Source organism: Elgaria multicarinata, chromosome 14 (genome assembly GCF_023053635.1).
Source record: "Elgaria multicarinata webbii isolate HBS135686 ecotype San Diego chromosome 14, rElgMul1.1.pri, whole genome shotgun sequence".
NCBI lineage: Eukaryota > Metazoa > Chordata > Lepidosauria > Squamata > Anguidae > Elgaria > Elgaria multicarinata.
In genome coordinates this window covers 28,783,757-28,809,713 of record NC_086184.1, presented here as the reverse complement: position 1 = coordinate 28,809,713, position 25,957 = coordinate 28,783,757, and the positions used below count along the sequence as shown (strand labels likewise).

General features: G+C 43.5%; 1 protein-coding gene across 2 annotated transcripts; it reads right to left on the bottom strand.

Moving 5' to 3' along the window:
* Positions 1-1,796: 1,796 nt before the first annotated feature.
* On the bottom strand, positions 1,797-16,668 carry HERPUD1 (homocysteine inducible ER protein with ubiquitin like domain 1). 2 transcript variants are annotated; one of them, XM_063141021.1, is made up of 8 exons: positions 16,456-16,668; positions 11,457-11,534; positions 11,280-11,354; positions 8,443-8,570; positions 7,252-7,371; positions 6,523-6,867; positions 4,745-4,850; positions 1,797-3,653 (listed from the first exon to the last, which is right to left on the bottom strand). In XM_063141021.1, exons 1-8 carry the CDS (start codon positions 16,615-16,617, stop codon positions 3,495-3,497), a joined length of 1,173 nt encoding a protein of 390 aa, XP_062997091.1. In that variant the 5' UTR covers positions 16,618-16,668; the 3' UTR covers positions 1,797-3,494. The 2 variants fall into 2 exon arrangements, with proteins under 2 accessions (XP_062997091.1, XP_062997092.1); XM_063141022.1 differs by having other exon boundaries at positions 1,797-3,650.
* Positions 16,669-25,957: the final 9,289 nt, after the last annotated feature.

Below are 25,957 nucleotides of genomic sequence, written 5' to 3'. Positions count from 1 at the left end.
TCTACACTAAATCACCACCACCACCACCACCACCACTGGCTTTAGTTTAAAACAGGCCAAAGCTGGTCCTCCAAGGTTACCCAAATGACCAAGCCGCCAAGCTTCTGACCACCAATTGTTTAGGTTTCCTCGTTTTTGTTCAAAAAGATTGAAATGCCTCTCCTAAAGCTGAGTTACTGCCAGAAACAGCTTTAAGCCAATGTGCTGGGATTTTTGACCCCACCCCTGCCCACCAGAAGATTATAGCCACCAAGAGTTTCTTCAAAATGGATTTCAGCCCTGGGGTTAAAAGAGGCTCTTAAAGGCTCATTACACATAGAATGTGCTCATGTGTGTAACAGTTCCCTGACTTTCTCCCCATGGGGCGAGCTAGTAAGGCAGCCTTACCAAACCTAGAGCCCTGCAGATATGTTGGACTACAACTCCCAGCATCTCCCAGCCAGCAGGGAGTTATAGTCCAACACTTCTAGAGGGCATTATTTTGGAGAAAGCTATAGTAAGGCATAGTGCGCCTATCTCCAAACTAGCACCCTCTAGATGTTTTGGACTACAACTCCCTTTGTCCCATCTCAGGGTAACAGGACATGTAGTCTAACACACCTGGATGACACCAGGTTGGGGAAGGCTAGTCTAGTGGCTATATTTCTGGAGATGGAATAGGGAGACCCAGATGGCTTCCAGTGCCTGCAGCTCACTGAGATCTTGATCTAGCTCATATCTCTATTTTGACAGAAATATCCACTCACCACTCTAAACTCCTTGGGGGAAGGGCAGGATACAAAGTGAGACATAGATGGAAATGCATTTTTTTAAAAATGCATTTCAAAGCACACATTTTTAAAATGCAACAAACGCAGGAATGGTCAAACATTTTCCAGAAAATTGTGCTCTTCTGGTATTGAGAGTTGCAAATGCAGCAAATCTGGATGATTTGCAAACTGAAATGAAATATTCATACATCCCTAAGCTCAACAATGCTACTTGTGTTTTTCCTAAACCTGCCACCTTGTGGCTAGTAATTTAATGGCTGTGCACTGAATTGAGCTATACACAGTTGCTGGCCAAATTCTTTTGTTAGGCATACTGTCTAGGCCAAGATTTTTTGGTGCATTTAGCAATATCCCCTGCCCCCAAGTTGATATACGTAGTGCCCAAGGCTGGCGTACTTATTTTGACACTTGAGAGATAAAATTCCACAGGCACCAGGAGTACAATCATCTATGAGTAACTTACTGCCGCTTCAAGGCATTCAAAATCAGCTGGCTGTAGGGCTGACCGTGCAAATACGCCAAGTTTTAGCAATAAGAACTAATGATGAGACATTTAACCACTCTAACATCACACAGGTAAGGCCAACACACCTGTAAAAGCCCAGTTCTAATACAAACAATTGTTGCCTAAGCGCCTGCCCCTTGAATTGTTGAAGTTTTGACTCAGTATTTGACTTTTTTATATACAGAAAACATTCCTCTAGTTGAAGGCACCATCTATTTGAAGGTGTCCTCTATCTTTAAACAATTCTAGTTTAAAGTTAAGTTTGCCTACAACTTCTATAATGGGCCTATTCAGAAAACCCGCTAAGCCATGGTTAGGAATGAGTCACATGACACGCTAAGCTGTAATATTTAGCTCAAAATGCTTATCCAGCATGGCTTACTGTGTCATCTGAACAGGTTCTCTATCAGACCGGACTGTGTTTCCTTCAGGGCAGCCTTCTCCAACCTCCAGATGTGTTGGACTACAACTTCCATAACTCCCAACCAGCTTATCGATGTAGTGATTAACGAATGAACAACTGGGGACAGCAGTAACTTTAATAATATTATGCCATCATATATTAGACTTTGTTTAATAGATAATATACAGGAGAAAAGAATTGAGCTATAATGTAGACCACTGTACAGCTGAAGTTTATAATATACAGTAGATATGAATTGGAAGCTTATAATTTACAACCTGCAATAGAAATGTAAGTATCAGCATAATTTGAAAATTAGAATGTATATATAGGAAAATGTACCTGTATGTGGACAACCTAAGAAAATTATCCCTGAGCTGAAAAGATTCACATTGCAAACTCATGGAGTTCTGGAAGGAGGCGCAGGCCAAGGGGCAACAGAAATGGGAAATAGTTTGAATGCCTCCAAAAGATCAAGGAACTAAGGAATGAAACCCCAAAGGCACTAAAAATACTGCTCTTAAGAAACATGTACTTAAGCACAAGGTTAAAATGTGCATATGACATTTAACAACATAATCTACTCCCCAAATTATGTTTGCTTATGGAGTTGCATGCAGTTTTAAATGTAACCCGCTAGGTCTCAATGTGTTGAATTCTGACCACCCCCTCCACGAACAGAAGGGCTCCTTCTATTGGCAGTGAACTGGGACCTGATGGAAATTCCCTGCTGGACGAAGAGAGCAAGACAGCACTTTTCACTGCTTCCTCCTCTCCAAGGCAGCCTAGTGGCACCTCCCTTGCTGTATGGCTCTTGACTCTCTGGAGTAAATTTTGCAAGGCATAGGGGGCAGCAACAAAACTCAATCCCCTCCTTCTGTCCGTTCAGAGCATCTAGTTCACAGAGTTCTGCTCTGCACAACCCTGGATCTAGTCCGAAGTATTCGAGAGTTGTCCCGAACGATTTCTATTTAACGAAGTATGAATGAAGTGCTCAGGGCACAAAACCAGCATGCAGAGAACTCTCCTAAAGCTGAAACTCAGCATGGAAATCAAGAGACGATCTCTCACAAGTTTCGTTTCACTAAACTCCAGTTCACAGAAGGCTCTTGAGATTGTAATGTGACTGCAAAAGTATCTGGCAATACTTTTGACTAGATGCAATGAATGTAAAAGCCCTCACTGAAAACAGCATGGAAGAGGCCAGGATGTTCGTAGTTGATCTACCCAAGAAGAGCACTTGGAACGTGTGTTTACTCAACTGGCAAAGAAGGAAAATAGTTCTTGTTCGGAACGCATGGAAAAGCTCTTGCTATACTGCTAAGTATAATAGGTCCAATGGTATCTTCTATAGGAAGCTATTCACACAAACATCTTTGAAATTGTTTAGGGTAAACACAGCTTCTCTTTGTTTTTGGCATAAATGATCCCTGTAAAATTCTTATAATACGCAATTCACTGCTTGCATAAGATACTACACTCAGTGTAATTAAGAGCATGAGGTACATTCCAACAGGAATCAAGTCACACTGGCAGAAGCAATCTGCTTCTCTATCCCTTGGCCCACCAACAGTTTTACTTACATTAAGTACAGAAATACACATTGCTGCAGACTCTCTATTTCAATGTCTACCACACGATTCATTGAAGCTCTGGACCATCACATTTTAGTCTAATGACTGTAGCATCCATCTTTAGCTTCTGAATGCAGTGTCATTCCCTGTTATCCAATTATTCTTGGCCACTTCAACATTCAAGTTGGTGTCCTGTCCTGTCCCAGCAGAGAGTTGCAGTAACTTGGCTTTTGGGGATCTAGCTAGTTTGCCACAGCTGGAGGTCCCTCTGGCAGAAGAGATGCAAAGAAAGCCTTGAAGAAGAGCCAGGCTGTGCTCACAAACGAAGGTGCTGCTGGCTGGTTTTCTGATGCAGGGTCAGGTGCCTCCATTTCATCCTGTTCTGCCACATTTTCCTCCTGCTAACCCAAGGAAAGAGCAAGGTTTAATTATGCTAATGTGCTTCCCTGCCAGTATGAACTACTGCATTCTCCCACTCAGTTAAAGATGTGCAATTTTTCTTTTTCTTGGATGAATTAGACCGTTGTAAAAATTACCCACTGAAGTTTACTTCGGCACATTTGACGTGGGTTTGATACATGCAGTTATGCAGTCTGTATGAAAGAAAAGTCCTTCACACAACGGTCTTATCAGAAACTGGGAGCAATGTGGCTGCTTTGTAAGCATTAAAACCCTTAGTGCCTTCTGGCCCCAAAGATCAAGACGACTACTATGGTAACAGTCAGCTACAATCAGATAGACTGCCACTCATCTGGTGTCTGAACAGCCACAGCAGCAATATCTAGGCCCTGGGCAGTGGACATTTTCCATCACAAACCCCACAATCCTTCAGTCAAGAGCCAGGGGCCGCAGAGTGATCAGCTTCCTGGGTGAAGCGCTCCCACTCTCTAGGGACCCGAACATCTGGTGCTACCTGGCCTGGTTGCCTGGTACAGTGCCTCATTAGATGGCATAGCAGTACCACTGCCACCAAACCAGATTGCTGGAGCAAATGACTTAACATCTTGAATTGTCTCAAGGGAAGAATATTGGTGTAATGTATTTCAGTATGTCAAGTGTATCAAGTAGTAGGCAATGCAGAACGTGCACTATACAACTGCTCTGCATGACAGAACAATTTATTTATTTATTTATTTATTACATTTTTATACCGCCCAATAGCCGAAGCTCTCTGGGTCATCCTGAATTATTTTGTCCTGCAGAACAATGTATACTATACAAATGCCATGCTACTTTAGATATGTACAAAATTCTTCTAGAAAGAATATTGAGACAAAGGATGAAATTAAGCATGCTTAATTACCCAGGAATTAAATCCCTTTGAATGGGTGACCTAATTTATAAACCAAGTTAGGTTTGTGTCCCTTTGAATGAGTGAACTAATTTATAGCAAACAAGTTAGGTTTGCACTGAAAAGTTTATATAAAGACCTTCAGTATAAAAATTTGGAAAATGACCCTTATGTTGAAGTGCACCCTATGATGGAACTCACTTGTAAGTTATTGTTTTGGTCCTGGTTAACAGCTGCTTGAAGAGGAATATTGTTCTCAGCAGGCTGAACTGGCCTCCTCCTGAAAGGGAACCACCCAACCTGGTGCCTGAAAAAATAAGTCATTACTATTTGTTAGCTACACTTGAGGCGTTAAAAATGAATTCTAGTCGAGTACACGATTAAAGTGCACAGAAAGTTAGCTTTTATATGTGCTGATCTAGTACCCCACTGGGATGCTCTTAATTTATGCTAATGTGACTTTGCATTTTTATATTTTTGTTGACTATTTTTGTTTTATTTTAAACTGTTTTTATTCCATTTACTTTAGTTCATATTTTTATTTGTATTTTATTTTTCTAACGACGTCAAACTGTGATGGCTTATCACTTTTAACAATAAAGATTTCATTCATTCATATAAGACAGAATGTCAAGAGGGAGCCTGCAAAAACCCCGAAAGATCTTGTCTGCCACAGAGAAGAGCCTCTATCCAGCATTCAAGAACTGGAAAGGTTCAAGTGCTTTGACACCTGCTGCACAAGCTCTGCCAATTATTTCATAGAAAGTGGGCAGGAGCACTGTGCACTTGCCTGGCACCCATGATGCGACCTTCACATGAAAAGGTATCACGTGCCCGAAATTAGATCACACTTCAAGACAGTGGACTGCTCTGGCATTCCAGAAGAGATGCTCTATATTCTGTGTCCATTTAAAAGCTGCCAATATAAACTGAATGGCTGCCTAGCCAAATTTACTAAATCAGTGCAAAAGTTGAAGAACTTTGTTTTATGTTTATGTGTTAAAAGCTTTATTCAATACAGTTAAAAAGCTACCTACATAAGCTGTTCCACAGCTCATAGTGGTAAACAAGGAGGAAAATAGCTTAATAAGCCAGGTCAGATATCAATGTTTCCTCTCAGACAACCAAAAGTACAGCACCATGTACACTGATGGTGCTATATAAATAAATAAATAAATAAATAAATAAATAAATAATAATAATAGTACTTTAGCAGAACAAAATGAGCAACGTATACAATCCTTTTATCAACTCAAAAGATTTGCTTCATAATGCCAGGACAGTCAGCAGCCCAATTCAAACCGAATACTAAAATATAGTTTATCTTTGAATGCATGACTTCACTCAAGTCTTGGACTTTCACACTCCCCACCCCACCGCCCTATGGGATGGCCACAAGACTGGAATCCTTCGTTGCTTGTCTTAAATTATGCTGGTTTTAAATTGTCACTGTGTCTGAACGGGGGTCAGAAAGCTCTGATTTGTTGAAAGAGGCCAGGATAAAACTCTTATGATCCTGGCTTGTTAGCAAACCAGTTTAAAATAAGTAGTATCTTCCCACGACCACCAGTTTGCATATTAAAAAAAGAAAGTTAAGTCACTTTCTTCTCACGGCTGCACAGGAGGGAAGGGAGGAGCACATGAGATTGTAAGCCTATGCGGCAGGGTCTTGCTATTTACTGTTTTACTCTGTACAGCACCATGTACACTGATGGTGCTATATAAATAAATAATAATAATAACAATAATAAGGCATGGACAGACCTATGCCTGTAACACTAAACAATAGCCTAACATTATATGCCAACCAGGCCAATGGCTAGCCTCTTATCTATCTATTTGAGAATTCTGTAAACCTATATTTGTGATATGAAGTGAAAAGGGTAAGATAGAGCTGTCACTAGTGAGACAACCTTCCTTGCTATTCCCCCCAAAAAGGAACACACAACAAAAAGCAAGGCTACTCTTAACACACTTACAAGTACATCAGAAGTGTGCCCACCAGCACCATGAGAAGCCTGCTCATGCTGGAGTAGAAGTAGACAATGTTAATGAACACGTAGAACAGGGTTGCCGAGTAGAGCCAGTCAAGCCAATCACGATTGGCTTCTTCATCTTCTTCCATTAAAGGACCTCCCTGGGCATTCATTCGTAGGTTCTGATTGACGCCTGGGTTCACCTGAGGAGGAGCGTTTTGATTTCCAGGCTGGTTTTCGGCAGGAAATGGACCAGGAAGAGGAGCTGGAGCAGCAACTGGGGCCAGTGGCATCTCCTGCGTACTTCGTGTAGAGGATGGGTTGCCTGAAGCAGCATTGGCAGCCATGCTGGTTACAAAAACAAGAATAAGAATAGGAATGAACCTATTTTGAAAGCATGTGAAAACTTGCCAAGCCTTGGTGCATGTGAAAATCATATGATGACCACATCAAAAAAGCAGGGCAAGGTTAGTCTGTTAAAATGGTATTTCAATAGGCTTTATTGCCTTAAAACAGGTGCTGCGTATATCCTTCAAGACTGAATTTGATTAAGTGAGTAACTAAATACTACTGTAGCTCATGCAAGGAGCTCGATACTGCTAACATTTACTACAGAATGGTTAATGGTTTTCAGGCACATGAAAATGTGGCAGTTGCCAGGAAAAGCTTGACATCTAATTCCTTGACATCTAATTCCTTGTAAAACAAAAGAGAAGGCGAAAGATGACTTACTATTGCATGTAGTATTGTCTTGCATAAATCTGATGGAACCAGAACTGTAGCATGCGGTATGTCGTATACGATGAATAGCCAGGGTTCATGCCTTGAAAGGGATGCTGTGCTGGGTGAGATCTAATTCAGAAACACACACAAGATGCTTCATCAAAACAGGTATGCTGCTGCTATTTCCCCTTCTCTTGCAATTAATTTAAGGAATGTTCCCAGGATTTTTCTCCAGGGCAGGGATATGTGGTATAGCCCCGTTACCCAGTATTTCATATACTGAAATACCAGAAGCTGGTATGACACTAAGCTGCAGTCAATTTTGAATTGGGAGAAAACTGCTTGAAGTATGAGGGGTTCACAAATATTTAGCTTGGCTTGCTAGCCAGCCTCTATTTATGCTCTCCACCAATTCCCTTCCCTGGCCTCAGACTTGCCCAGCATGCCTGGGCGAGAGGCAGAAAGTTATTTGTGATGGGTCATGGAGAAAATAAGCAGGAAGTCTCTCTCCAGCTGTTTTTAGCTCATCCTAAGGAGATAATACCTGCGTCCCCCCCTCCCCCGGCCATCTGACAAGTGTCAAGGATTTAAGGGAAATGCAGGGATTTCTCTCAGTTGCGCTGCTGTTCCTTGCTTTTTCCAAACCAAGGCTAAATGAAGGCCGCAAAGGAGGGCATGCACTCTGCTAGGCCTGAGGCACTTGCTGCTTGCAAGGATTTGCAGATGCCTGTTAAATATTACAATTGCATAATCAGGAGTGCAGATGTTCTTTCAGCCAAAGGCCAAATTCCATTTCAGAGAAGCTTGGGGGGGGGGGGGTTGTTGCAGTGATGGGCAAGGCCAAAGGCAAAAGGGGTGAGGCCAGAATACAAAATATACCAGCATACTTTAGTTTAAACTTCTTACTGCCAGTAACTCAAGCCTTAGGAGAGGTATTTCATCCTTTTAGAATGGGGGGTGGGGGGGTGAAAAAGCTGAGAAGACACTAACTGGGAGGTGGGGTGGGGGGAGAGGGAATTACTTGGTGATGTGGGGAATTGGGCATGGGCATCTGGGGAACCACAGATTTGGCCCCAGGGCTGCGGTTCCACAGCAACAGTGCACAGAATCACGTGCAGGTATTTAAGGTCTCTCCCACACACAGATCTGGGGCCCTTACGAACTGACATATTTTCATGTGCATCAAACATTATCAATTACCTATTATCAACAGCCTCCGCTGCAAGAGGTTGACTGTGGGCATTTTCCCTTTGACTCCAAGCATGAACTGAAGAACGCACAGGTGGATCTTGGCTAAAAGCGGCTGGCTGGTGCTCAGGTTCTGCCATCTAAATAAACAACAACAACAACAACTAGAAATTTAGTGTGTGTCTGCATGGGAATGTCCCATCTTTTAAACAAATAGCAAGTGTGGGAAAACACACTTCCCGTACAAGCAGCTGCAATCCAAAGTGGGGTTTAACAGGCCTTCTGTTCCACCACTTAAATGCAGGTTATGCCACCAGCATTCACTCTGTAACCCTTAGGACCAACCTGTTTCCCCACAACAACTTCAGGCAGGCAAAGAATGCAACAGCAAGCTGGAGCATTGGGAGGGAGATGATTTGTCAATTGCTTGTCTAAACTGTTGCCAGAGAGTTCCAGTCCACCTCTATTTTAGTCACTATCATGACTCAAAAGGTTCCATTTTGTCTGAAAACTCTAGGTGACAAGGTCAAACTACAAGTTAGGACAAAATACATTTGCAGTTCTTGGTGACACCCTCTAATAAAATGGAAAAGGGATTGCCCTGGCCCTATACTGTAGCTTGGGAACTCTTAGAGTTGCTAAAGCCTATTCTCCCCCAATTTATTCTGTCAAGGCATCACTTAATCAGTTTCCTGCTGAGAGCCCAAGTTCTTGCTTGACCTTCCAGTATCAGAGGCATTAAGGCTATATACAGCAGTTGCTGGGGAACATGGTAGGGAAGGTGCTGTTGAACCCGTATCCTGCTTGTGTGTTTCCAGTTGATAGCTGGCTGGCTACTGAGTGAACAAAAGTGCTGGTCTACATGGACCCTTGGTCTGATCCAGCATGGCTCTTCTTATGATCTTACCACAATTCCCTCCCACCCACCCCCAGTGATATGAGTTAGAACATTTTCAGTTCTTTATTTTTCCACGGGGGAAAAAAAACACATTTCATAAGTTTATCAGTAAAAATGAATGTATACCAATTGCAAATACAATATTAGGGAGGCTTGGCAGTTTCAACATCGTAAATAATATTTTTCAGGTGATTATTCTCAGTAATTGTGGAATATGCACATGTCATTGAAAGACATAGGTCTCAAGAGTGAAATGAATATAAGTAGTTAAAGTGACACTAAATGTGCCCAACAACCTTAGTGAAAGAGTGTTGAATTCTGTTGAAATAAATTAGTGGTTGTTGGTGTATCATGTACAGTTCTCCGGGTTGCTAAAAAAATTCTTAAATTTAAACAATAGTCTCTACATTAAGGGAAATCACATTGTTTAACCGGGGCTTGTCTGCTCCCTGGTTTTTTGGCACAATCGTTATGAGCTGCATTACACAGGAGGAGAGGGGCAACAAGGGGTTGAATTGAATACTTCCCCTCCATTGAGTTCTATTGAGACAGTGCCATCTAGTGACAGAAGATCCTGTTGTTTCTCGGCTAGTACCACTTTAAAAGTGGTTCTTTTTATTCTGGGATTTCTGAAGGATTCCACGGGAGATGTCCTGGTTGCGAACGACATAATGAAATTACACTGAGCCCAATGTAAGGGAACTATAAGCTACTGCCTTTACATTTTTATAAGTATGCCAATGCACAGTTGCTTTTGGATCACTACCAAATCAAACCCACCCCCCATTCCAGTCCCTTGGGAGACAAGCTTTCAACAATTTACTTCACAATGTTTTAAAGCTTATTTTCTGGAAAATCTGGCCTAATTTCTGTTGCTCCCAAGTAGGTCACAAGGACAGTCCACTACCTAGACTAAAATTTCTCAAGTGTCGCACAATGTCCTCCTGTGTATCTTGGTAAACATGCCAGTTTCTGGACCAGCCCTAATAGACTGACAGCAGGCTGGCAGACCTGTGCCTGCAGTTTGGAAATGGTCCCACAAGCATAGGGGTGGGAAACTATGGGTGTGAGGACATGTTGAAACATAGGTCAGGTCTTCAATTTATTCCACCTAACGTTCAAATGTTCTCATGATTGTTAGAGAAATGTCTGTGTGTATTAATGAAACAAGCCCTTCTGCATCATGACTGACTGGGGGGAATTGAGCTCTAGTGCTAGGGCAGGAATGGGGCATCTATGGCCCTCCAGATATTGTTGGACTACAATTCCTGTCACCCTGACCAGCTAGGCTAATGGGAATTGGAGTCAAACATCTGGAGAGCTAGATGTTCCCTCTGGTCTTCAACCACAAGCTTACTTCCAACATTATGACAAATGCAACCATTTCCACACAGAAAGACTAGAAGTCATTGAGCTAACTGTCATAGCACATCAAATGTTTAGCGATTATTTCCCACAATTGTCCGAAAGTAGTCCTGAAATTCTTTTTGGAGGCAACTCTGTAGATTCAGGACATCAAAATCAGTGCTTCTATCACCCAATATTACAGTTAACTTTTAAAACTGCTTGCCAGAAGATTAAATGATGACCACAAGTTTGAATGTTTTTTTAAAATGAAGAGTGTCAATGGCTATTAGCTACGACAGCTAAAAATGAAGCTGCTATATTCAAAGGCAATATAGCTTGGATTATTCAATACACAGGGAACATAACGGGAGATGGGGTGGTTACTTCCTTAAAGTCAAATACCACATTTCCCAGAACACTATTAGCTACTCTAGATAAACTTTAGTCTACATAACAAAACAATTCTCATGCAAGATTTATCAACACTTGCCCAAACAACTAGAACTAGACAATGTTGCAGACATTCAAGTTCCTCTAATATCTCGAAGTTGATATCTTAAAGATAAGGATTGGGTACAAATCTAACTTATCTGTTTTTTAATACCTTCACATCAGTGTCTTGAACAGCTGGCAAATTCTTTGAGTTGCAAACCAGGTGGAGAGCATGCACCATCTCTTCCTGAAAGATAAATCAAATTAACATTTCAAAGGATTCCACTGATTACATTTACTTGATGTCACAAAATGGTTCTCAAAAGCATTGTTTGCCCATATTAAATACCTTGGAAAGCACTTCTTGTAAGTAAAGATGGTCATGCAACAACTTCCCAGAATAAATCAACCTTTGCGAGTCTTCAGGCTACAAAGGAAAAGAACGTTGTGGTCAAGATCTATTCTGTTGAATTATGCAGAAGATCCATGTTTTAGGTTATAGTAAATTTAACATGTGCCATTTTGTGAAACTTCATCTGAATTGAAGTACCTTCACATAAAATGCACCATCACCAACAACACAATTAACTACCTATCATGAGGCATTTATCTTTCCTCCAACCAGCTTATCTACACATAACGTTTTTCAGGAGAGTTGGAACACCTGTTGCCTAGGCAAGCACTGCAGCTGTTCTGAGGACCTTAATGGTTAGGTAGTTATGCATGGCAATTGTACTATCTGGATTCCTAGGCAGAATGGCAGATGTCTACTGACACATCAGGCAGCAGAGTGATGACCTTTTAAGCCACTTCTCAAAAAACAAGACATTGCCCACTGAAAGATGTGGTTTAAGATGTCACCGTACTTTTACAGCTGTTTCACCAACCTAGTGACTGAACTGCAGTGGAAAGTACTTGCATTTATGCAACACTAAGGGCAAGCCCTAAGATGAATCAAGACATTCCTCTTCGGGGAATAGAAGTCTATGTTAACCATTGACACAACTTAGCAACCATTTCAGCCGACAGCAACAAGATTTCTGCGTGACTATTTTAACCTGATTAATAAACCCATGTTTTTCTCTTTAAATGGAAGTACTTATATATGGGGAAATTAACTGTGCCACAATGCTTTGAAATGTAAGGCACTGGAAAGAAGTCATTCTCCACCTTTGTTTTATTGTAACTGACATATTTTGAAATCTAAGAAGAGCACTGGAAATTTCAAAGTGGCCTGACAGAAATATTTTGGGATAACTGCTCATGCTAAAGGGTTGAATAAAGTTCCAAATTTAAGCCACCCCTATCCCTTATTTTCATGGGACAATTTATTGATCCTTCCATGAATTCCCTCCTCTGACATACTTGCTACTCATAGGTTTACCCTGCTTGATTGAATACAAACATAAGCCAGCTGCAATAAATTCTACATTAGCTATCAGAGCACTGCCCTGTAGTTTAGGTTGAAGCCAGTAGTCATATGCAATGCTAAAGCATGGTTTAGTATTAGGAGAATCCACAGAAGCTTTTAATTTAATTTGAGGTACGTTAGCAATTCTCAGAGCACACTAATTTGGCCTAGTATATGTAGTCCTGGAATCAGTGCTGCAAATCAGTGTTATTTTGTTTTTTTAAGTACAGATTTCTGTTGTGTGCCAAATACAATAGGCATATTGTTCCAATCAACAGAATAAAGAGCACACTAAATTGGACTTATAAATGATACTCATATTTCCTTGTTGCTAAAGAACTAAGTATTGCAAAGTTGTGAGTATCAGACCAGAAAGGAAGCCTTCAGCAAAGTTTCAGAATACTTTGCATAGAGAGTTATGAATTTGCAAGTAGCCTAGACACAGCTGTAACAATATGTTATGAATTCAAACACAACATTTGCTACTAGCTAAACTACACAGAGGCAGGACTGCAAAACAACAAAGCAACAGAAACCCTTTTTTTGGTTTCAAGACCACTGTAAACAAATAAAAAGAAACTAGCCTTTCCACCAGCTATATCATTTGCATTGCAAAGCAAGCGATGACAAAATATAACCCACATGCTACCCTGTTACATCTGGTACAGTGTTTTTTCCCCTGTGTGGGTTTTAGATTAGAAGTATATTAATTGACTCCTATCCAAAACAAGGCCAGAAACACAGAAATCTATAGATCAAAACTCAAATTTCAAGAATTTTGTGAAACTGAGCATAAATGTCTATCAATAAAAGATAATTTAGATCAATAATGTTAATAAGAAGTGGAAGAAATAACTATCCTGGGTATCTTACAGAGAAAATTAGGGGGGGGGGGGGAGAGAGTAAGGCTTCTTTACTTCCAGACCTTTTTCATCTCTAGTATTTATATAAAGTTATTATTACATAGTTATAAAAATCTGGGGGAGAGCAGGGTGTAAAGATTGGGTAACAATATATGAACACCTTATCTTAAATTCTAGAAGAAAATATTTCATAATCCAAAGCAGTTCAACTTTTGGGGGGGAACCAAAAATTGTCCTGGGGGGGGGGAACTGTCCTTTTTTCTGGACTTTCATATCTTTAGCACCACCTTAACTTTGTTTTTGAAGAGGGAAACTATGATACAAAAAGTAAAGCCTAATGTTGACAATGGAACTTTTGCTTCAAGCATTATATTTATGGATTCGTCAAACAGGCATTTTGACCACTAACAATAAATTGCAAAATGTTATTTACTCTAGCATGGTTTAAACAAAACAGAATATCTAAATATTTGACTGTCAACAGCAATAAACCAAATAAACGAGGACAAAATGCTATTACTTCATCTGCTATTACTTCATAAGAGCAGAACACCCGGCTCAGAGAACACCCTGCTCAGAGAAGCTTAACCTCTCAGAACAGAATGCCCAGCTGCAAGGGAGGGTGCCCAGATTCTGTCTGGTTACATAACACAGTTTGCTGATGTGAAAAGGGCTTTTTACCCTGTGGCTTCCACAGGATATGGGTGCTAGAAACATCAGAGTAGACATAAGTAATACATCACTTGCTACTAAGTAAAGAAAAAGCAAGAGAGGGAAAGGCCAAGATTAACAGAGAACACAATGATGACTTTAATAAAATTTAATGCATTGCATTGAAATCCCAATGTATGAATTGTATTAGAACTCAAAGTGCTTTTAGCAGCTTCCTTGCCCTTGGGGAGAAATCTTAAGAATCCAATTGCTGCAATATAAACAAGGCCTGTTCAGAAAATAGGATGAGTGAGAAGGAGGAACACATCAAGATGCCTGAGAAGAAACTGGAGGCCAAATTAGTTCAGCCCTGAATAGTTTTTGTTTTTTTTGGAAAAAAAAAAAAAAAAGCTTGCACAGGGCTGAGCAGATTGGGACTACAAGTGACTTTGAAACAGGCACCACCCCACAGCCAAGCCTAACTTCCAGGTAAAAGGAAGTATGTTAAGTCCATGAATGTGACCCATGTCCTGGGGAAGATATATAATGGATCCATAAAGAAAAAATGATCTTGAGAGTATACAATGACAAAGCAAGTGATGTCAAGAGTGGCAGAGGAAAGAGGTGGGAAGGGAGAAAACTTTTTTTAAAATCTTGATTGGCGGGAATGGAAAGGAAGGCTCAAGGATTGAAGGAAAGGCTGTGGTGAAAATGAAGTCATGTTCCTTAAGTCATACAATCTTTTTTTAAAAAAGGATGTTTGCTAAATGGTGCAGAGAGAAGTAGTGCAGGAGTGCTTTTTTCTTTTCCTTCCCCCAGAAGGAGTGGTGCTGCAAGGGCTATAGGACAGTATGGGAGCCTTGCCAATCTGCGCTGGAAAGAACCTCTCCTCCCTAACTCTAAATTGTGTGGTTGTGGTGGGACAAGTAATAAAGAAAGGATAACCAGAAAATGCACTCAGGTCGTTGTCAAAGGCTCTATCACATAGCACTATTTTGTGGTCATTTCTCTCAGGGGAGGAGAGGATGACGAGTAAATCAAACACACATGTAAGAAAACTTTGTTGGGCACCGCTGTAACAATAGTCCAGCTGGATCAGACCAAAGCCCTATGTAGTACAACATCCTGTTTCCCAGAGGGCCATGGGAAGCCCCCAAGCAAAACATGAGGACAATAGCACGCTTTCCCACTGTTGCTCAGAGACATAATCCCTCGGATCCTGGAGATACACTATACAGCCATTACAACTAGTAGCCATTGACCCCCATCTTACATGAATATGTTGTGCCTTCCTGCAACTGGTATTCGGAGGCTCCACGTCTAAGCTTGTCAGGTCTCAAAGGTCTGGAAAGTCTATTGCAATCTGCTTGCAACAGCCAAGGGGAGCTCCACGTTGCAGACTCAGCCTATTATTTGGGGAGGAGAAGCAGCAGGGGAGGAAGGGGGCAGGGCAGGAAAACTACTGCCTTCATGCCCCATTTCTGGGCTTCCAAAAGGCGTCTGGTTGCTGGCTGCGGGTAGAAGATGCCTTTTTAATAACTTGCTGCTTTTAATAATGTATTCGTTTTAAATGTTTTAATTAGTTATATGTATCTTATGGTGTTTGCAATTGTGTTGTACCCCGCTTCAATCCAGAGGGAGAGGTGGGTAACAAATAAAATTATTATCATCATCATCATTAGAAGGACAGCAGATTAGAAAAATCCAGGTCTGACCCAACAGAGCTCTTCATTTCAGCCTCTTTTCTCAACTGCACGGAGAAGGCCTAAGACATCCATCCTCCCCAGCTCAGCACCCACCAGACCCGTCGCACTATGACTCCCAACATCCTTGGCCATGCTAGCTGGGGATGAGGGGAGTTGTATTCCTACGCGTCTAAAGGGTAGCAGGTTGGGGGGGGGGGGCAGTTTTAAATTTCTAAAAGAGGGGAAGAGATTAAGAGGCAAGTCCCTTGCTTAACCTGAAGGGAGTTTTGGTATTGGCCCTGCCCCCTCTCAAGACCCCTTTGCACATCGTCCCCGGAGGGGGGTTCAGTTCACTCCGTCCCCCACCGGCCCTCAGGGGGCAGCTGTTTATATTAGTTCTGCCCCCCCCCAACTCCTTCAGGCTTTGTCACACACCTTCCCCGGCGGTGGGTCGCTCCCACCCACCGTCCCCCACCCACCCCACACGGGCCCTCAGGAGGCAGCCCGCCAGCCCGCTCCAAACCCCCGTCTCCCGATTCCAAGGCAGGGCAACGCCACATAACCCACCCACCCACGTTCACCCCACCCACCCCGTTTTCTCGCCTTCCACCGTTTAGCCGCCCTCAGGTAGACTGCTCCTGACGCGGGAGGGTCCATGAAGTCCCGCGCGGCGCTTGCGTGAGGGAGGGGAGTACGCCGAGCAGGAGGGGGGGGAGAAGGGTCCCGCCCGGGGCTCACCGGCGCGTCCGGGTGGAGGCGTCGGAGCTCGGCCTTGAGGCGTCGGACGCTCCACGAGCGCTGGGCCGCCAGCAACAGGTCCGGGTGCCGCTGCGCGGGGCTCTTAACGACGAGGCTGACCCCGCCCGCCTCAGCCGCCACGGCTTTTCGGGCGTCCGCCATCACTCCGGCTCTTTTTCCCCTCACGGAGGCCTCGAACGATATAAATGTATGTTTTTGACTACGACACCGCCTCAGCGCCCGTCGACGGCCTCCTTATATAGCCTCGCCAGCGCCTCAGCCCCGCCCGCGGCCGCCCTCGCGACGTCGCTGTGGCCTCCGCGGATTGGAGGACGGGTCGAGACGTGGGCCTATCAGGAGCTGCGGGTAGGGGTGGGAAGGCGAGAGAGAGAGGAGAGAGAGGAGGAGGGGCCCACTCTTTGGGCGTGGCGAGATGACGGGAGGGCGGGGCCAAAAGGGAGCTGTCAATCTGAAGGCGGGGCGGCGACAGAACGTAAGAAGCTACTTCATCCCCAGTCAAACTATTGGTCCACCTCACTCAGTCCTGCCGCCTTGCCCAGCCTGGTGTCTCCAGATTTATTGGAGTACAAGTCCCATCATCCCCAGCAGGCATGGCCATTGGCCAACTCTTAGGCACCAGAGGTAGAGAAATGGGTGCTCTCCAGTTGTTTTTAATTTTGCTACAACTCCCATGATTGCTGTCCATTGACCATGTTGCCTGGGTCTGATGGGAGTTGTAGTCTAAAACACCTGGAGGGCATCTAGTTGCCTACTCCTGGTCTACACTGACTTAACTAAGTTAAGAGCATTGTTAAAGAGAACTGTTGCAACTTGCAGGAATCTAATTTCACACAAAAGTTGAGAGATGTATAGTTTATTTTAGTGTTCCTTATTTATTTATTTAGAATATTTATATACTGCTCCCCATTGAAAAATGTCAGAGCGGTGTACAAGATAAAATTAAAATAAAACAGTTAAAACAAATGTTAAAAGAAGCAAATCCAGAGATTCAAGGCTGCATATTAAGGAAAGGCTTCCTGGAATAAAGATGTTTTCAGGAGGTGCCGAAAGGAGTACAAGGTTGGAGCCTGCCTGACCTCCAGAGGCAGGGAATTCCATAGTTGTTCCTTCCTTGCAGTCTAGTATAAATCCTGGGGTGGATTGTCTGAGCTTAATCCAGGGCATCCAGAAATCCTGGCCTGGTTTATGGAATGGATTTATTATAAACACTACAAATACCAAATGATCACTGGTTGGGGTGGAGCTAGAGGAAGGGGGCATGGCCATGGAAGAAACCCCAGTGGGCCAGATGTGGCTGATGGGCAGGGCCAGTGCCAGACTATTTTGTGCCCTAGGCAAGGCAAGCTACTTTCACCCCCTGCCCCCCAAAATTGCCAACTTCAATTTTTAAGAACAGATGTTTTGCAGAAAAAACAAAAAGCACAAAACTTGAACTTATTATGTTTTTTCTTTAAAAAGCTAATTTGTATAAAACTGTGACCCTTAAAAGTCAGTACTGTGCCCTTTTGAGGTCTGCGCCCTTGTTGGCCTAACTGTTGTATTTAAAGGAGTAATGCCAAAATGCTGTCCTGTCCCTAAAGTCAATAAAAGCTTTTGTTCAGCAACAGAGATGTAAATGTTGGGAATATTGCAACCTCACCTGCAAGTTGGAGGAAGGGGGCAGTGTTGCAGTAAGCTAGTTAATGCATGGGGATTTGGGGCACAGCTAGCCTTAGGATCTCTATAGCTTGCAATGTGGTTTCCTGCTCTCCCCCTGCCCCCCCCCCCATTCTCTCTCTCTGACTTTCCACCATTGCTGGGAGCACACGTGTTATAAAACTTCTGCTAGTGTTATAAAACAAAGAAATGGATTGAACAAACTCTGTTTGAAACTGTACTGTGTACTTGAGTTTATGTGCAAGAATATATATGAGTAAAATTATTTTACCTTTTTGCACTAAAGGAGTGTGTGGTGTCTTTTTTTAGCTTTGTGTGCATGTGAGCCTGATAAACATTCATTCTGATCTACTTTTTGTTTTTTCTCTGCCAACTACCTCTTTAACAGGAGGCAGTAACTTGGGCAAGCCTTCCTCAGGAACCCCCTTGCTGTAATTCTGAATCATTTGAAGTTTCCAAATACCTTTCATGGGCATCTCCACATCTATCATATCACATTCATTGGGCCTGGTTACTACAAAGCTATGGGGAAAGCAAAGGTGTACGAAATTTATTTTGAGAGGCTATTGGCTGCTGGTTCTGCTCTATTTCACCAGTCTTCCTCAGGCCTAGCACCCTCCAGAAGTGTTAGAATACAACTCCCATCATGGCCATGCTGGCTGGGGGATAATGGGACTTGTAGTCCCAATATCCCCCAGGTTGGGGAGAGCGGTGTTGCAGTAATAGTGAACAACATCTAAAAGCAAGTGATGACTTTTGTTTATTAAATCCTAAATCCCTTAGAATTTCATAAAGTATCCCAAGAATTCACCACTGTTGAGGTTTTGATAGACGGGGTGGTCACCTTTTGTACCGGCCTCTACTCCTGTGCCTTTAAAAGCAGCCTGACCTGCAAGCATTAGCAAGGGATAGAGCTTATCATGAAAAGCTGCAGATCACACTGCTATTTAAAGTTACAGGAGTGGGCCAGGTGGCATTTTTTCTGGTTAGTTGGTAACCCAATGACAATTCTCATGAAATTGAACTGAGTGACTAATCAATTTATCAATTAAAATACAGATTATTGGTCAGCTAAAAATTATTTCACCCCTAATTTTTTAAGCCCTAAGTAAGAAGATATATATTTTAAAAGTACATTGAGATGTGAGGCAGCCACACAGGTGAACACACCTGCCTGGCTCTCACAAGTAAAATGAGCTTTTCTTGTTTCATAGCTGGAAGAGGGACTATGCTGGTAAAAAACCAAGATGTTGTATCTATAAGATGTGCCACATGATCAACAAATCTATTCCTCATGGCAGTGCCCCACATACATTCCTGCATCTGGGGCTTTATCCCCACATGCTAGGCCTCAGAACATTATAGCTCTGAGAGCAGCAGGAAATGACTCTTCACTGCCCCCACCCCGACTTGTGACATATGCTCTGGTTGTCTATTGTGATGCGGTTATTTTTCCAGATAGGAGGAGGGCAGCAGGAGTTAAGAGGGCATTTCCCCTGAGTTCATAGCTCAAGCTGTTGGTGTCAGGCAAGTGGGGAAGAGAGAACCCTATCACCTGGTTCACATGAACCAGAGTATGGGTTGTTGTTATGTGCACTATACTATGGTTTAACTATAGGGCTGTTAACCACGAACAACCCAGGAAAAAAACCTATGGTTTGTTGTTGGATTACAATCTCTGGGTTCTTCTTGATTAACAATCCATAGTTAAACCATAGTTCAGGGTTCACACATAGCAATGACTACCGATACTCTGTGTTGCCATTCCAGGTTGCTGAGTTGGAGGAAAAAGAAAGACTTCAATAACGTAACAGGGAGTAGCACAACAAAATAGCACCAGACTCACACTGAAGCAATGTGAGGTAAGTAAGACATCTTGTTTTGTATTACCAAGGAACAGGAGATCAGCCCCACCAATAGCCAACCTCTTGATGCTGCAGCCGAACAGGTGAGCCTTATGTTTCCATATCGCCAAATCAATGAGTTGTCGGGTCATGGTTTATGGGGGGGACAGAGAGGGAAAAGTTGCTTTAGAAGCCATTTGCCATTCAACTTTTCCTGGTTCTAACAATATGGATATATCCTTTTGTCATTACGGTATGCGTCATTGCAGTAGACAGCATTTTCTCAAATGAAGAAGGAAAGAAGATAACATGCAAACTTTATAACATCCCCCATTTTCCTTTTCTCTGTAGTCAGGGCATATATATGTATGGAGAGAGAGAGAGAGAGGTTGATGTGAAATGGCACAACAGCAAAACAAGGAGGCTTTGGATCCACTATGGATGCAGACAGTCTTAAGGTGAAATGTCTAAAAAAAAGATAGAAAGACTAAGAACAGAGTATACTGTATAGCTAAATGTAGGGTGACCACATGGAAAGGAGGACAGGACGCCTGCATTTTTAATAGTTGTATAGAAAGGGGAATTTCAGCAGGTGTGATTTGTATGCATGCAGCACCTGGTGAAATTCCCTCTTCAACACAACAGTGAAAGCTGCAGAAGCCCTGCCCTCTTTTGTATTTGGCCACTCTAGTATAGCTCCTGCAGCTTTAACTGTTGTGATGAAGAGGGAATTTCACCAGGTGCTGCGTGAATACAAAGGACACCTGCTGAAATTTCCCTTTCTATGCAACTATTAAAGATTCAGGAGCCCTGTCCTCCCTTCCATAGGGTCAGCCTAGCTAAACGTCTTGTCTTCTGCCTTCAGTAGCTGTACTGTAAAACAGTTATCAGGAGTGGCAGTTTAGAATGCCTGGAAATGAAAGTTCCTTAGGAAAAAGTAGAGGTATAATACCTCTGGATTGTCCTCCAGATTAAGGTCATTTGTACTAAGAGTTCTCAGTCTATGGATCCAGAAATTTTCCCTTTCTTCAAGCATGTCAGTGACCTTTTCCTGTCCTATTTATACATGTACACACATTTAATATGTCTGATGAAGCAGGATCTGGCACATGAAAACTTATGCCGCCATACATTTGTTAATTTTGTAGGTGCCATAGGACTCTTTGTCTGAATAATAATGGATAATCCAACGGTCTTCCTATTCACTGATGGCAAGGATATGGATGGTCTACCAATGTTATCTTACTTTCTGTGTTATTGTAAGTATGTTTTTACTGGGTGATATTTATTCAGGTTGAGAGAAGACAGACACAATGTAAGTGAAAATGTGTAAGACTGAGACAGGACAAATGTCACCAAAGTATTGTTGAGATGTTTGAGAAGATGACCAAAAACTCATGGAACATAAAGAACTCGGCATAACGCTGATCGCTGTACTTCAGTCAAGGCAGATTTTCTCAAGTGGATCATTTTTCACCTCCAGGTAAGAAAGACTCTTTCTCCAGGAGGAATACTTCATCTAATCAGGTTTATTTTTCATTTGGAAGGAAAAAACATATATGCATCAGAAGACATTTGCAAATCTTAAATCTGACCACAGGCCAGCCTGAAAGTTGAGGCAAGTAGAATATCTTCAAAGCAAAATGGAAAGACACCCTTAACTAAATTCAAGACTACAAAGTGAGAACCAGGTAGGTGGTTCCGTGTCTGTTGCTCTCTTTGGTTACATCTGTGACTCTTCAAGTAGTTCAGTCGATTCATCACAGACCACAAGCGCATAGGCAATGGATGTCTTGCAACTTCTGGACATGGAATGGATCCAGTAACTTTTCTGAGTGCAATCTACAAAATCAGGAGTTTGTCTTGGGGTGAGTCAAACACTTTCATCATCAGGTAAGAAATGCTTTTTATCCTCCTCCATAAACTCTCAGAAGATCCATCTGACCATAAGCGAATCTATTGCTCTGCAGATAAAAGTCTGGAGGCAAAAAACCAACAAAACTATAAGTCTGGATTCTGCTAGCTGAGAATCTGGATGAAGAATCTGGATGAAGCCATAGCCAGGTAATTTATTCATTTTATTTCTTACATTTTACGCCCTCTTTCTATCAAAATAAACAAGTGGAACATTTCAATTTCTGAACTTCTTTTGTAGTTCTCCCCCCCACCCCAGACCTGACAGATTAAATCCACATCGCACTGCCTAAACTGGATGACTTTCCATGGAGGACGGTGGTGGAGCCTGCAGAACACTGGTGAAACACCTTGGAGGGGAAGTGGCTGGCGGGAACGCCAGCAATCATTCACTTGCTCATGGCCCTCGCTCACAGGGTAGGTAAGAAATGCTTCTTATCCTCCTCTCCAACCTTTCAAAATATTCATCTGTCCATCAGCGAATCTATATGTCACCATGCATTGGTTAATCTTTTAGGTGCCATAGGACTCGATGTCTGAATAATAATAATAATAATGGAGTAACGATATGATCCGACTGTCTTCCTATTCAATGATGGCAAGGATATGGACGGTCTACCAATGTCAGGTTACTTTCTGTGTTATTGTAAGTATGTTTTTAGTCTGTGATATTGATTGGTATTGCTGATGTGTAAGTTCCTGTGAATGCACTTTTCAGGATGAGAGGTGACAGACGAAATGTAAGGGAAGAAAAGTAAGAATGAGGCAGGACAAGTGTCAGTGAAGCATTGTTGAGATGTTTGAGAAGGCAGCCAAAAAGTGGTGGAACATAAAAGAACCCAGCAACATGCTAGTCACTCAACTTCGGTCCAGGCGGAAAACATTGCAGCTGAACATGACAGGTTAGAAGGATTGTTAAAGACATTGTTCTCTAAAGCAGGACTTCTGTTTGCAGGTGAGAAAGGGGGAACCCTCCCCAGTGAAGAAACTGGAGAACTTTTCCTCTCTATAACTGCTATCAGACTAATAATGTTGACTAATTTTAGAAATAATTAAAAAGATTGAGGCTGGAATATATATATATATATATGAAATTAATGAAGCAATCCATTTTTGCTCTTCATTCTCAAGAATGAGTGGTAAGCACTTTATCTCTTTCCTAATGTCATGGTTGCATGTGGTATTTTTCTCTTTGGTCTTCAATGATTCATGGAAGGGCAGGATATTGATAGTAAATGAATTATAATAAAATATTGTTTGAATATAACTTGGAGCTTAGTGAGGAGATGGGTCAAAAGATGTGGAGCTCATGCACCTGGTCTCAAGCTGATCATTTTTCACTTCCAGGTAAGAAAGACTCTTTCTCCAGGAGGAATACTTCATTAATCAGGTTTATTTTTCACTTGGAAGGAAAAAACATATATGCATCAGAAGACATTTGCAAATCTTAAATCTGACCACAGGCCAGCCTGAAAGTTGAGGCAAGTAGAATATCTTCAAAGCAAAATGGAAACACACCCTTCAAGGCTACAAAGTGGAAAGGGAAAACATCTAATGCATTAGTAGACATTTGCAGGTCTGAAATCTGACTACTGGCCAGCCTAAAAGTGAAGGATTTCCAAAGCAAAATGGAAAAATGGAACCACACCATTCATTAAATTGAAGACAACAAAATGAGAATCAGGTAGGCATTTCAACATCTGTTTCTCTCTTCCTCTTGGCCCACTGGCCTCCTCCTTCCCCATGGGGCTCTCTCTTCCTCCTGGCCCACTGGCCTCCTCCTTCCCCATGGGGCTCTCTCTTCCTCCTGGCCCACTGGCCTTCTCCTTCCCCATGGGGCTCTCTTTTCCTCCTGGCCCACTGGCCTCCTCGTTCCCGATGGGGCTCTCTCTTCCTTCTGGCCCACTGGCCTCCTCCTCGCCAATTGGGCTCTCTTTCTAAGTGGCACAGTGGCTTCCTCCTCACCCCATGGGGCTCTCTCTTCCTCTTGGCCCACTGGCCTTCTCTTTCTGCCTGGTTTCACATCTTCAATATGGCCCTTGCTGACATGCCCAGGGTAGCACTGATCGCCACTTCTGGGGTCGGGAAGGAATTTTCCTCCAGGGCAGATTGGCCGGAGACCCTGGAGGTTTTTCGCCTTCCTCTGGGCATCCAGCAGGGGTCACTTCTTAGGGCAATCGTTAAAACTAGAAATACTATGTATATTAACTAGGAAACTAAACCCTAAACAAAACAATAACTTAACTTTCAAAAATAACTTGAAATATTTAACTATAAAAACTAGAAATAAATAAAAAACAGAATGAAGAAGCACCTCTCTTTTCCTATTGGCCCACTGGCCTCCTCCATCACTCTTCCTACTGGCCCACTGGCCTCCTCTATCCTCTTAAGGGTCTCTCTTTCCCTCTTGGCCCACTGGCCTCTGCCATTCCTCTCTGGATCTCCCTTTTTTCTCCTGGCCTACTGGCCTCCTCCTTCCCCCTGTCAGTTTCATTATTCCTGCTGGCCCACTGGCCTCCATCATTCTCCCATTGGGGCTCACTTTTTTAAATATCCCACAGGCCTTCTCCTTTCCCCATGGGGCTCTCTTTCTCTCTTAATCCACTGGCCTCCTCCTTCCCCATGGGGCTCTCTCTTCCTCCAGGCCCACTGGCCTCCTCCTTCCCCATGGGGCTCTCTTTTCCTCTTGGCCCACTGGCCTCTTCCTTCCCCATCGGGCTCTCTTTTCCTCCTGGCCCACTGGCCTCTTCCTTCCCCTCTGGGGCTCTCTCTTCCTTCTGGCCCACTGGCCTCCTCCTTCCCCATGGAGGTCTCTTTTCCTCCTGGCCCACTGGCCTTCTCCCTCCCCATGGGGCTCTCTCTTCCTCCTGGCCCACTGGCCTCCTCCTTCCCCATGGGGCTCTCTCTTCCTTTTGGCCCACTGGCCTCCTCCTTCCCCAGGGGGCTCTCTCTTCCTCCTGGCCCACTGGCCTCCTCCTTCTCCATGGGGCTCTCTCTTCCTCCTGGCCCACTGGCCTCCTCCTTCCCCATGTGGTTCTCTCTTCCTCCTAGCCCAGTGGCCTCCTCTTTCTCCTCTGGGGCTCTCTCTTCCTCCTGGCCCACTGGCCTCCTCCTTCGCCATGGGGCTCTCTCTTCCTCCTGGCCCACTGGCCTCCTCCTTCCCCCTGGGGCTCTCTCTTCCTCCCGGCCCACTGGCCTCCTCCTTCCCCATGGGGCTCTCTCTTCCTCCTGGCCAACTGGCTTCCTCCTTCCCCATGGGGCTCTCTCTTCCTCCTGGCCAACTGGCTTCCTCCTTCCCCATGGGGCTCTCTCTTCCTCCTGGCCAACTGGCTTCCTCCTTCCCCATGAGGCTCTCTCTTCCTCTTGGCCCACTGGCCTCATCTTTCTGCCTGGTTCCACATCTGCACTATGGCCCTTACTGACATGCCCAGGGTAGCACTGATCGCCACTTCTGGGGTCGGGAAGGAATTTTCCTCCAGGGCAGATTGGCGAGAGACCCTGGAGGTTTTTCGCCTTCCTCTGGGCATCCAGCAGGGGTCACTTATTAGGGCAATCATTAAAACTAGAAATGATATGTATATTAATTAGGAAACTGAACCGTAAACAAAAAAATAACTTTCAAAAATAACTTGAAATATTTAACTTTAAAAACTAGAAATAAATTAAAAAACAGAATAAAGAAGCACCTCTCTTTTCCTACTGGCCCACTGGCCTTCTCTATCCCCTTAGGCCCTCTCTTCCTTTTGGCCCACTGGCCTCCTCCTTCCCCATGGGGGCTCTCTTCCTCCTGGCCCACTGGCCTCCTCCTTCCCCATGGGGCTCTCTCTTCCTTTTGGCCCACTGGCCTCCTCCTTCCCCATGGGGTTCTCTCTTCCTCCTGACCCACTGGCCTCCTCCTTCCCCTTGGGGCTCTCTCTTCTTCCTGGCCCACTGGCCTCCTCCTTCCCCATGGGGCTCTCTCTTCCTCTCGGCCCACTGGCCTCCTCCTTCCCCATGAGGCTCTCTCTTCCTCCTGGCCCACTGGCCTCCTCCTTCCCCATCGGGCTCTCTCCTTCTCCTGGCCCACT

Bases quoted from the DNA above. Each gene is read 5' to 3' on its own strand.
- HERPUD1 (XM_063141021.1), bottom strand. From the start codon at position 16,617: ATGGCGGACGCCCGAAAAGCCGTGGCGGCTGAGGCGGGCGGGGTCAGC. The intron at 11,355-11,456 runs GTATTTAATATG...TTTATCTTTCAG, and splicing joins TACAAGAAGTGCTTTCCAAG to GAAGAGATGGTGCATGCTCT. The intron at 4,851-6,522 runs GTAAGTGTGTTA...TTATTTTTTCAG, and splicing joins GGCACACTTCTGATGTACTT to GCACCAGGTTGGGTGGTTCC.